Genomic DNA, 11,820 nt, shown 5'->3' on the forward strand with positions numbered 1-11,820 from the left:
ATCCTTGGAGACACATTTACTACCACACTTTGCACAGTTGATCTTTGGTGTTGCGCCTCACATACCATGTGTCAGTTGTCACTTGTGATGAGTCACTTGACATTGGCAAATATTTGTAAGATGCATCATGAGTGAGGGGTCTGCATAGCTTTTAAGTACATACGTCAGTATCAAGAGCCTATAGCGCCTTGCCAGCGACGCATGTTTCATCCCGTGCGCCCCCACACATACCACCGGTAGGTAAAAGGCATGTACTGATAACACTCGGTGGGTCTCTTCAGCCGATCGGTCTCTGGTGGAGCCCCGTCACATCCCGTTCGATACGCTCTGCATCACGATAAACACTTCAGAGTGGTCTTGTGCGGGGAATTTTGCCCCCCCCCCCCACACACACACACACAGCACCCAGGGAAATCGGTAGAGATCGAAGCCTGTTTCGATCAGGTTTCTCGGCCACTGTGATCCAGATTACCTAACACAGCTCACAACTCACTACGTACGTACGATTGTAATTTTAATAATAAGTTATTCAGTTGAGACGCAAACCCTGCATCGTCGGAATGCAGCCTGGGAATACTATTGATAAATCTACGAAGCCTAGGCGTCCTTTTTAAGAATCTTTGACAGACCATCACCGTCTTTTAACCCTCGCCGGACCTATTGGTTTTCTACATACGCGCCGGCCGAGGGGGGGGGCGGGTACGACCCCCCCTCGCCGTTTCGCCCCTGGTGGAGCTAGCGCGTCGCGGAAAAAACGAGCGTGTGCGCCGTTACGAGACGCAGAGATTGGTACCCGATTTTAAGGTCCTAGGTCAACCGGTGACTTCTGAGGTCAGGTCAAGTGCCCCAAGGTACGGTTTAGTTTTTGGTGAATAACTTCGCAAAAAACGGCCGCAGAGCCGCGATTTTGGCAGCATCGTGTTCGCCTCGCTCAGGCGCGTCGAATGATATACTTTTTGTCCGGGTCAGGTCAACTTGGGGTGTTGACCTCAGGTCAAGGTCAGGTCAGCACCCCCAGGTCACGAAGTTGGTCAAAAGAGGTCATGTCGCATATCATTCGATTCGGCAGGTCTTTCTGAGTCCATTGGTGGCTTTCCCGACTCGCTAGCTCAATTTGATCAAGAGTTATTGACGAAAAACTAATATGACCTTGATGACGTCATAAATGACGTCACGCAAGGTCAACATTGCAAAAGTGACGCATCTAACCTTGCAAGGAGTGCATCAAATCACGATTCTGTGTGCTTGAGATAGTTGGAGATCGTTCCCGGCGCCAGAATAGCAGTTTGAATTTTTCCCCATTGACTTATAATGGTGAGGTCACGAAAATGACCTGACCTCATATGACCTTTAGGAAAAATCCGAGATATACAAATTGTGAGACTCATAATGGATACTAGATCCTGCAAGTTTCATTTCCCTGTGACATCTCCTCTGGCAGTGAGGGCGTTGCGAAGTTGCGACATCTGAAGACCGTGCAGAGGTTCACTTATGACGTCATAGGTCAGTGACCTGACCTGACCCAAAAATGCGGTTGGTGTCAAAAGATGCGGCTTGGATCAAAGGTCAGGTATGCCAAGTTTCAGCTCTCTATCGCCAGCGTGTTCGGAGCTATCGCGAAAAAACCCTATGGGGGGGCGGCACCCGCCCCCCCCCCCTCGGCCGGCGAGGGTTAAACTCCTCCCCCTATTGAGATATATATATCTTCCGACAGCCGGGGATGGGATGGCGGATGACCCTTGTCAGAGCCGACCGCGACCTTCACCGATTGGACTAGCACCTGTCCTCGTGCACGGGCTGTTTCGGATGTAGGCAGAACAGGTGGAGTGCCTATAAGTATCCGTGAACTGCAGATAGCTCCATGACGTGACCGTTATCAGTGCCGCCGTGACGGCAAGGGTCAGAGAGATAAAAAGGTTCTCGAAGAGATTGATACAGATGGCATCATTGATCATTGACATTTGGTGACTGACGCTGTATAGCGATGCACCTGTAGTTGGTCTTCATAAGGCTACTTTTCTCCATTTGGGAGTATGGCATTCAAAAGCTAGGAGAAGTTGGGCGTATGGATCGCTGACTGAGTGTGCAGTCCAAATATCGCATAGAAATAAAATATCGTCCGAACAAGCACCGAAGACGTCCGAGTTCGCAAGATGACTGATTCACAGCCGGACGGCCCTAGCGGCGGCACAAAGGTAAATTTTTCGTCTTACCTCTGAAGTAGGTACCTACCAACTTACCCGCATCTGAGGGTGCTGATTAGATTAGCTTAGTTTGTGTAATAGCATAGTAATAGGTATGTATTACATTCCATTTGTTTTCCTGGGCCTCGTTTCATAAAGCGAGTCCGTAACTTACGCCGGTTTTTGGTCTTGTATTGCAAGCAGGGATGCGGAGCCGTGGAAATTTCAGACGGCTCCGGCTCCGGCTCCGGCTCCGGAGAAAAAAATCGGCTCTGGCTTCGGCTCCGGCTCCGGGTGAAATGTCATGGCGGCTCCGGCTCCGAGTAAAATGATCCGGCTCCGGCGGCTCCGGCTCCGGCTTCTACCCAGTACATCCCCTATGCGATCAATTAAATACGGGTGGAAGAAAAAAGGCGATGGGATTGGTACACGCTGCTTCTGTATTTGTATAACAAGGCTATTTTGAATACCACATTGTATTACGCCTTGTACCTACTGTCAAACCGAACTAGGTAAATAATTGTTTCCTGTTCTACTGTTATCTATGTTTCCTCTTAAGAAAAGGAGCCGGAGTCGCCCCTTTTTTGACGGCTCCGGCTCCGGCTCCGGCTCCGGGCAAAATATGCCGGCTCCGGCGGCTCCGGCTCCGGCTCCGGCTCCGGCTCCGCATCCCTGATTGCAAGTGCATGTAAAGCGATAAATTTATTTCCCCTTCTCCCTTCTGTTCTTGCTTGCAAGATGAATAAATTCAACGATTCAAACTAACGTCATCGCTTCACATGCACTTGCAGTACAAGACCAAAAGCCGCCGTAAGTTACGGACTCGCTTTATGAAACGAGGCCCTGGTGAAGGGAAGGTAAAGAAATGGCACAAAACATTTGTTTGCGAGGTAGGTATCTAATGTGCCAGAAAAGGTATTTACCTATGTCGGTGGCATTTCAGGGTCCTTTTACGTTGTGTTACAAATCACTTTATTAGAATTATATGCTTATTTATAGTGCTGAACTGCTTATTTAATAATCTTCAATTTATAAAATGGTAATGCAAAGGAAACGGCAAAAATGGGAGTTCACTGCAAAAATAAAAAATCCCATGACCTAGTGGGACATTACGTGCGAAACACGAGAAGGCAAGGCTGGAATAGGCTCCGTAAGTTAAGCCTCACTTTCATGCCACGCAGTTAAGGTTTTTCGCCAAAATGTGCGAAAAAAACTTTGGGAGTAACGCCAAAGTAAAGACTCCCAAAGTAAAGACACTATAGTGTCCCTTTGGCTTACGCCACTGTTTACAACTAACCAGGCATCCCATCTGTTTCTTTCTCTCTCCCTCTCCCCTTCTCCCTCCCCATTCTCTCTCTCTCTCTCTCTCTCTCTCTCTCTCTCTCTCTCTCTCTCTCTCTCTCTCTCTCTCTCTCTCTCTCTCTCTCTCTCTCTCTCTCTCTCTCTCTTCCTTCTCTCCCGCTCCCTTTCTATCTCCCTCTGTCTTTTCTATTCTATCTATCTATCTATCTACCTAGCTTTTTAATCTCCTCCTTTCTCGTCACAACAGAAGTCGCCGTCATCTCCGCTCACCTGCGAGGAGCTGCAGCAGCTGCATCTGCTATTGTTGGGCTTGGATCACGATGCTGTGCTGCACCGTCAGAGGGAGCTGGCCGAGTTCGGCCAGCTGGAGGGCCTGCTGGTGGAGGGTACGGCGCTGACGCCTAAAGGTCTGCGGCTGTGGGTGCTCGGACCGGGCGGTGGGACCGAGGACGGGTCGGTCGTAGCCGCCGTGGAGGAGAGGATGCTGCCCAAACACAACATTCGTGCCCGCGAGCCAGTGGAGGTGACCGCATCCAGAGCGGACCGTGAGGAATTCAGCGCAACTCAGAAGGCAGTGGTGTACGAGGTTAGCAATGCTGACATCACGATCGTCATGGATAATGGTGGAAAACTCACTCAGGGCACGGTAGTGGATATCAAAAGAGTGGATGACGATTCGATTCACAAGAAGATGCGTTACATCATGAGGGGACTTAATGGCATCTCTGGGAGAGCTCTCCGGCTGCGAGCAGTTCTGTTTGGTGAGTGGCCCGTAGAATCCGCGGATAAACTGCCGGCGAAGCTCGTCAACGCAAACGGAAAACTGGACTTCTACAACGTCGGGTTGAACCAGCTTCAGCGCGACGCTGTGGAGTTCGCTGTCCGTCAGAAGCATCTGGCCGTCATCCATGGTCCGCCCGGGACTGGCAAGACCACCACCATTGTCGAGATAATCCAGCAACATCTAAAGCTGGGCTGTCGCATTCTAGCGTGCGCCCACTCTAACATGGCCGTGGACAACATGCTCGAACGGCTGGACAAGAAAAATTCCACCCGCAATCTTGACCTCAGCATGGTGCGTCTCGGACATCCAGCCCGCATTAGGGAATCCCTGCTGGACTTTTGGCTAGACAAAGTGGCCGAGTCACTTGAGAATGGTGGGAGCAGCCGTCATGACAATAACAACAGGTTCCGAAAGGAACTAGCCATAGAGAAGTCCAAAGTTGTCTTCTGCACACTAGCCAACGCGAGTAGAGATGGCTTGCTGGGAGTACCCAGACGCCTGGGCCTGGGGGCGTTTGACCTGGTGGTGATTGACGAGTGCTCCCAGTCGGTGGAGGCTGCCTGCTGGCTGGCAGCGCAGCGGACCGGGAAGCTGTTGCTGGCCGGCGACCACCGCCAGCTGCCTCCGACCATCATCAGCAAGCCGGCGGCGAACCTCGGCCTGGAAGTCTCCCTGATGGAGCGTCAGATGAAGCGGCACGGGGCTTTGGTGGTGCGCATGCTCTGCACCCAGTACCGGATGCACGAGCTGATCCAGCAGTGGCCGTCGCAGCAGCATTACGGCGGTCGTCTGGAGGCGGCGCCGGCCGTGCGCCATCACCGTCTGACCGATCTTCCCCGCGTGCGCCGCACGGACGACACGGAGCATACCCTGGTGCTCATCGACACGGCCGGCTACGGGCTCACCGAGGCCAGACCCGACCACGCTGGCTCGCGAAGCAACCATGGCGAGGCTGACATCGTGGCAGCGCACGTGGGTGCCCTGGTGCATGCCGGCATGTCCGAGGACCAGATAGGCGTCATCACACCATACCGCGCACAGAGCACCCGAGTGCGTGACCTTTTATGGTGGCGCTATCTGGAAGAGGTTGAAGTCCAAACGGTGGACGGTTTCCAGGGCCGCGAAAAGGAGGCCATCGTGGTGTCGTTGGTCATATCCAAGAAGCCAGGCCTGAGCTTCGTGACAGACAAGCGCCGCATCAACGTGGCCATCACTCGCGCCCGGCGACAGCTGGTGATCGTCTGCGACACGAAACTCATGAGCCAAGACAAAGACATGCAGTCGCTGCTAGAGTACATGCGGCAAAATGGCAAAGTTTGGACGGCAAATGACTATGCCGATGATCTGAGCACGGAAGTCCGCGCTCAGCTCCGTGTCGGCCCAAGGCGCCACCGAAAACATCGCGGCTCCCGCCATCCCGATCAGCCCAAGACTAACAAAAAGGCTCCGCCGAAACGCGGGACTAAGAAGACCTGAGGTGCTCTGCGACCGAAGAAGGGAACTTAGGGCCATAGCCTTATCTCGTTGCATTGTCATGTAAATATCGTATTGCTTATAGTGCAGACAGACTGTGACCGCTCGCACACTCAAATACAGGGTGTCCCATAAGTTCCTTCTCACCTAAATTTTTCTTTTAGAGGCTCTCTTATTTAAAGCCACGCTTAATTTATTTTGTAACTGAGCTTTTGGGGTTGCCATGGCAACTGTGAATGTGCTCCACCGTAACTAATTCGTCTAGACAAAATATTTTTTGCCAGATAGTTCACTTCCTGTGGAGACGGCTTACGCCGCAACATAGAGGTCTCCGATACGGGAACGTCTCGGTATTTAGTCCGCACTGGGCCATTCACGACGGTTGAGGGTGATTGAGGCCATCCAGTATGTAGCCAATGTCTGTCGCTAACTGGAGGCACAGTCAACAAGTGACGCCGATGATTTGTCGGGAGTCAATCGCTGCAAGTTTATGCTCTTTTTTGTCAGCTTTCACGAGTGAGCCATGTGGCCAAAACTGTGTGGCGCCAAAATGGCCGTCAAAAAGGTATTAGCGTTAGAAAGTTGGTAAACAGGCTTTTCAGGATGCATTACCAGCTGTCTAAGAGTATCATTTCGGGGTACCTAACTCAAGGTGACTTAAGCTCTACTTACCGGAGGGCTCAAAACAGTCAAAAACATCTTAAAATGGCCAAACATGTGTTTCGTTATGCCTGAGGCTAAAAAAAAACTGGAGGGCCGATGACATCAATGTGGTCATCTGGACTACCTAGTCCGTGCTCGAGATAAAACACCGGTCCAAACCCCAAAACGGTCCCATATGGGCGACGGAAAAGGCTTTTATGTCATCCCGCTTTATTCCTATGCGAAAGGCCAGGGTCACGGTAATGTGGGGTAATATGCGTCCAGACACTGATCACGTTGCGATTGATACTCCAGAAACAGTCTTGGGACGCAGAATGCTTCTCCAAGAAGATCTAGTAGGAGTTTCAGCTTTCTAGCATAACTCGAACCGCAAGTATGACCACATTTTTTAGGAGAAAATGGCATCCGGGAGGTCGTAGGCCCATCTTCAAGCAAGACAGTGCATCAGTGCACAGGTCAAGCAAAGCTTAGAAGCAGTGCCAGGAGACTGTGATAGGCGTGTGTGGTAAGATCACATCCCAGCCAACTCATCGGATCCAAATTTCATAAAAATGTGTTGGGAATATTGAAATCGAGGCTCGTCGAAGCGAAGCGGTGTTCCAGCATTGAGGAGCTCACGGCGCATGCCAAGTCAGTCTGGGCTAACTTCAAGCCTGCTATGCTGCCAAACATGCCGGTTGGCATGTCGCAGCATGTATTCATGTGTTTGCCTATGAAATGGGGAGCACATTGAGGGGTTATAAACATATCAAAACGCAATGCACTCTGTTTTACATGCAAATATAAGGTGAGAACGAACTTATGGGACACCCTGTATGTACGATAGTTCAGATCATCGTGAATCTTCATGTCAGAGGCGTATTCACCCCCTGGTGAGCTGGGTGAGGTGAGTCACGCCGCGCGGCGGACGTCGAGAATCATGCAGTGATCGCGCGTGCTTGCGGGCACTCGAGCTGAAACGTATGTGTGGGCGGGGATATAATCGTGTTCGTGTATCCGGGTATAATCTGAGAGTTGATATATTCGGACCGTGATTCTCCAGCATGTGGGTGTAGTGTTACAGTGTATGTGGCCAACAAAACAGATGACAACGGTGATGTTAATAATGATTGAAGTTTAGCCGATAAATACAGAAAGCTTAGACCGACGCAGGAGTGTGGTGCCTGCATGAGACTTCAGCCGAACGCTGTTGACAAGAGGGTCACCTCAGGTAAACGTACACAGATTCCGGAAAAGCATCTCCGGAAAGCATAATAGTGCAGATGGTAGCGTCGTAACGCAGATGTTTAGTTCCAAGAAGTAAGAAGCGTCCACTACGCACAAGAAATTGTCGGGAATATGTTTCGGTCGATAGTCGATACCTTTGCGGCACCTCTGGTTTGACAGCTTCAGGAAACAAGAACTCCGGTAGGCAAAACAGCACCCGACCAATAGTCTGATTTATCCAATATCGATGTTAGCATGTCAGGGTAGGTATATTTTGCCGATAGAAAAATGGGACACTCGTTAAAATTTACAGACGAATGTATATATAAGAGCGTGACCTATCAATGTCAAATAAACAATGTTGACATTAACTGCAGACAGAACTGGTTTTTGTTTGCCTGCTAGATTTTATTACTGAACTGTCGACTCGGACCGACTCCAACTCTGATAGACTCCAACGCTGCAGTGCAGTCCTGAGCGTGTGAGAGTGAATGTAAATAAGTATGAAGAATAAGAAGTATAAGAATGAATTAACGGATAGATATAACCGATATAACTATGGTCGGATGAATGAATGGGTAAAATGAATCGCTCAGCATGGCTGTTCTAATACCAATTATCATGAGCATTGAGCAAGAGCATTGAACTCAAAAGAAATTAGCTATTAAGACTTGTTAAACTGAATTTGACTTACTTTAGAATAATGTTTTATGTCGAGACCTTCAGAGTTACTTGCCTTCTTAGGTAGGAATTATGTTGGGCCAAATCCCAATATCATTTTCGATGACGGTATCAAGATTAGGTACAGTTAACTAATTGCAGTATGGCAATAGGGAATAGGGTGGTGTAAGGAAATGAAATGATACATCGACAAGAAAATAAAGTTGCGCGTTTTAAAAATAAGCTTTATCTTCGTTTTTAAATATATTCTAAGTTGCAGCTCACAATCTAAATAGGTACACTCGTTGCTTTCCGTTATTCACTTGAAATCGTTTTAATCCTATTTGCACATCTGCACGAGTGAGTGTGTGAACCCCTTTGAGTTTAAAGGTTCTCTTATCTGGCTTGATCAAAACTTCTCTCTATCTCCTCGTGTCAGCGTTCACTCCAGTCACTGCGCATTTACAATGACGGATGCGTCAGTTTTAACGGAAGTGACGCCAGAAAAAGCAGGGAAGCATCTTGACTTTCCTGTAGTGTGCTCTTTGGTTAGGTACTTGATTCTACCTAAATATCGATAACAAATCCATGTTTCCTAGCAGGTCATCAGTTCCGCCTTCATGAATCGAACATCCCGGCACTTGGACGTTTGTTTGCTGCACCAAATTGATTACGAGCGAGCGAGCGCAGCGAAGTCTTTTCAATACGAGTATAACGGAAAAATCTCAGTATGAGCGGCCCGGCCCGGCCCGGCCCGGCCCGGCCTGTAACGCTTTTGAGAGGCTTATATCTCAGCAACCGCTGGACCAAATGGCCTGCGGTCTTTTTTGCTGGGTAGCCCCATCCCTTCTACCCCGCAATTGACTACTTTTGATACATCTCAGTGACCGCCGTGGCACGTGCCACGTGAAAAGGCAAGGGTGTTCAAGCAGTTTTGCAAAAGTAATGATTTTGAGAGGCCCATATCTCAGCAGCGGCTTGAGCTATTGTCTTGCGGTCATTTTTATAGGGTAGCTGCATCCCTTCTACCAAAGGTCGGATACTCTTCATCTATGTGAGTGACCCCCACTGCACGTGCAAAATACAGCAATAAGAGGTGCCAAATTTGTTCCAATTTCAGTAACTCGGTAATTACTGGGGCGATTTCGCTGAAACTTGGCATACAGGTAGGCACCCACCAGGCAATGCATTCCCATGTGTTGCGGTTAGGGTGCTACTGTGCACGTGCGCACGTGCAGGGGGCGTTTCCAAATCTCGAGAACGGCTGGGCCGATTGCGCTCAAATTTGGTACACGGTTGGGGACCGGTTAGTAGGGTGCCGTGCAAAAGTCAGTTTGGACCCCGTTTGCACGTGCGCACGTGCAGAATGCCGCTTCCAGATCTCAGGAACGGCTGGGCCGATTGCGTTCAAATTTGGTACACCGCTAGCGACCGGTTAGAAGGGTGTTTTGCACAAGCCCGTTGGAAGTACCCTCTCGCCCTTCTGCACGTGCAGGGCTCACTATCTCGCTCGCTCGTTCTTCGCCCCAAAGGCGTTTTACTGGTCTTATTATACATGGATACCTACATTATAATTTATAGCACTGCTAAGCATTGATCATTTTACATACCTAGATGTAAAATACCTACCGGGTGTTGCAGCTAAATTGGGACAAAGTTCGTAACCTAATCACAATTTTGTTATTTGGAGGATATGGCTGAAAATTTGACATGATACTATTTCAACAATGCTCTTTCACGTGCTAATATTTTTGATGCACGAAAACCGATAACAGTCATGGAGGAACAGCGTAGATGTACAGTTGCTGAATTAGTTCGCGCTGGACAAAGCGCGAAAGAGATCGTTATCGCAACAGGATACCCGAAGTCTACGGTATATCGCACTGTCGCTACTATGGACGGTGGAGGAGATGTCAGTAGACGTCCCCATGCGCCGCGAAGTGACCGCAAACGGAATCCTCGGTTTCTCGCGGGCTTGAAAAGGTCTATTGAGGCCAAACCAGGTGTCTCAATGCGTAAGCTAGCGCGAGACCGAAGGGTGAGCAAAAGCACCATTAGCAGGGCTGTCAAGGAGAACCTCGGGATGAGGTCGTATAGTAGGAAACGGCAGAACCTTCTGACGGAGCGTCTAAAAGCGTTACGGAAGGAGAGGGTCCCGATGGTTCTGAACCAGCTCAAGAACCATGGAGGAGACGTGAGAGTCTTTGTGGACGAAAAGAAGTTTGTGGTAGACGAAGTTGCCAACCGCCGGAACTCAAGAGTCATCGCCTCGAACCCCGGTGATGTTCCACCAGTGATGATAAGCAAAAATCCAGCCTCTGTGATGGTGTTCGGAGCCGTCGCGAGCGACGGTCGCGTCATGCCCCCTCACTTCATACCTGCTGGAGAAAGAATCGGCGCAGAGGAGTATCTGGCCATCCTAGAAGAAGTGCTTTTGCCCTGGATGGCGAAGTACTACGACCTGAAGAAAGTCACACTTGTACAGGACTCGGCTCCAGCTCATGCTTCCCGGAGGGTGCAGGATTTCCTTAGTCGGAAGATCCCTCTGTATGTCCCAAAGGATACGTGGCCTCCAAACTCACCCGACCTAAATCCGTGCGACTTTTGGATGTGGAGCGCGATTGAGGAGAGGTCCAACGCACGTGCCCATGACAGCATCTCGAGCCTCAAGAAGTCCATCAAGAAGGCAGCCAGCAGCATCGATCCTATGGAGGCTCAGCGCGCGTGCGGCGCGTTCCGACGCCGCCTGGAGATGGTGAAGGAGGCTCATGGTGGCCACATTGAGTGAGAGGGTAGAGAACATGTGCGTCAATACACGTTCAAAGTTTGAAAGCTCTGTCTCTTCATTCTACTGAGTTATGCCACTTTAAGTGTAAGCGGGAAAAATTCCCAATTTAGCTGCAACACCCTGTATTGGCATGGATCAAACAAAGAGAGTCTACTGTCTACATTAGTGGGCGAACGCAGCTTTTGCAAGACAGCTGGGCCGATTGGCTCGAGTAGAGAACTTGGATAAAAGTTAACGGAACGGTGGCGGCATGACAAGTAATGCCTAAAGGACATTCGCTTGCATAATCCATGACTGAACAAAATTCCTTGTGACAGTCATAACTCCACGCGATCACACTTACCTTATAAGTTATAACAAACTTAAACTTTGTATTATAGTTGGTATAGCAGGCTAACAGCTCAATGATATACCTAACCCTCAGAGGTTGGGCACGCCACCAAACCCAATCATCATATTTCACTTAGGCAAACCAAGTTCTCATCGCGGCTTTGGCAATGGCGTGAAACGTTATAAATGCCATTGTGTGCAAGGGTCACCTGTGGTTCGTGTGATGCAGGGCTTCAGTGGAACATCGATCATTACATAGCATGTAATGCAGCAGCCACATTACATGTCATGCATCCTGGGACACGAATGGACATCCTGGGACACGAATGGAAGTACGACCGCATGAAACTGCGGTTTAGCGAAAACGATGAAAAACTTGACATTGACTGTCATGCAAGTGTGGGAGTCACTGTTCAAAATAAAGACATTTC

At 49.6% G+C, this 11,820-nt stretch overlaps 1 protein-coding gene across 1 annotated transcript; it reads left to right on the forward strand.

The window, feature by feature from the left end:
- The first annotated feature begins 1,953 nt into the window (after positions 1–1,953).
- Positions 1,954–5,866, forward strand: LOC122381579 (DNA-binding protein SMUBP-2-like). The gene is made up of 2 exons (XM_043365920.1): positions 1,954–2,195; positions 3,733–5,866. The coding sequence occupies exons 1-2, from the start codon at positions 2,154–2,156 to the stop codon at positions 5,743–5,745; spliced, it is 2,055 nt and encodes a 684-aa protein (XP_043221855.1). The 5' UTR covers positions 1,954–2,153; the 3' UTR covers positions 5,746–5,866.
- The last annotated feature ends 5,954 nt before the right edge of the window (positions 5,867–11,820 follow it).

The sequence above is a fragment of the Amphibalanus amphitrite genome, unplaced genomic scaffold (genome assembly GCF_019059575.1).
Source record: "Amphibalanus amphitrite isolate SeventyFive unplaced genomic scaffold, NRLGWU_Aamphi_draft 000122F_arrow, whole genome shotgun sequence".
In the NCBI taxonomy this organism is placed as follows: Eukaryota; Metazoa; Arthropoda; class Thecostraca; order Balanomorpha; family Balanidae; genus Amphibalanus; species Amphibalanus amphitrite.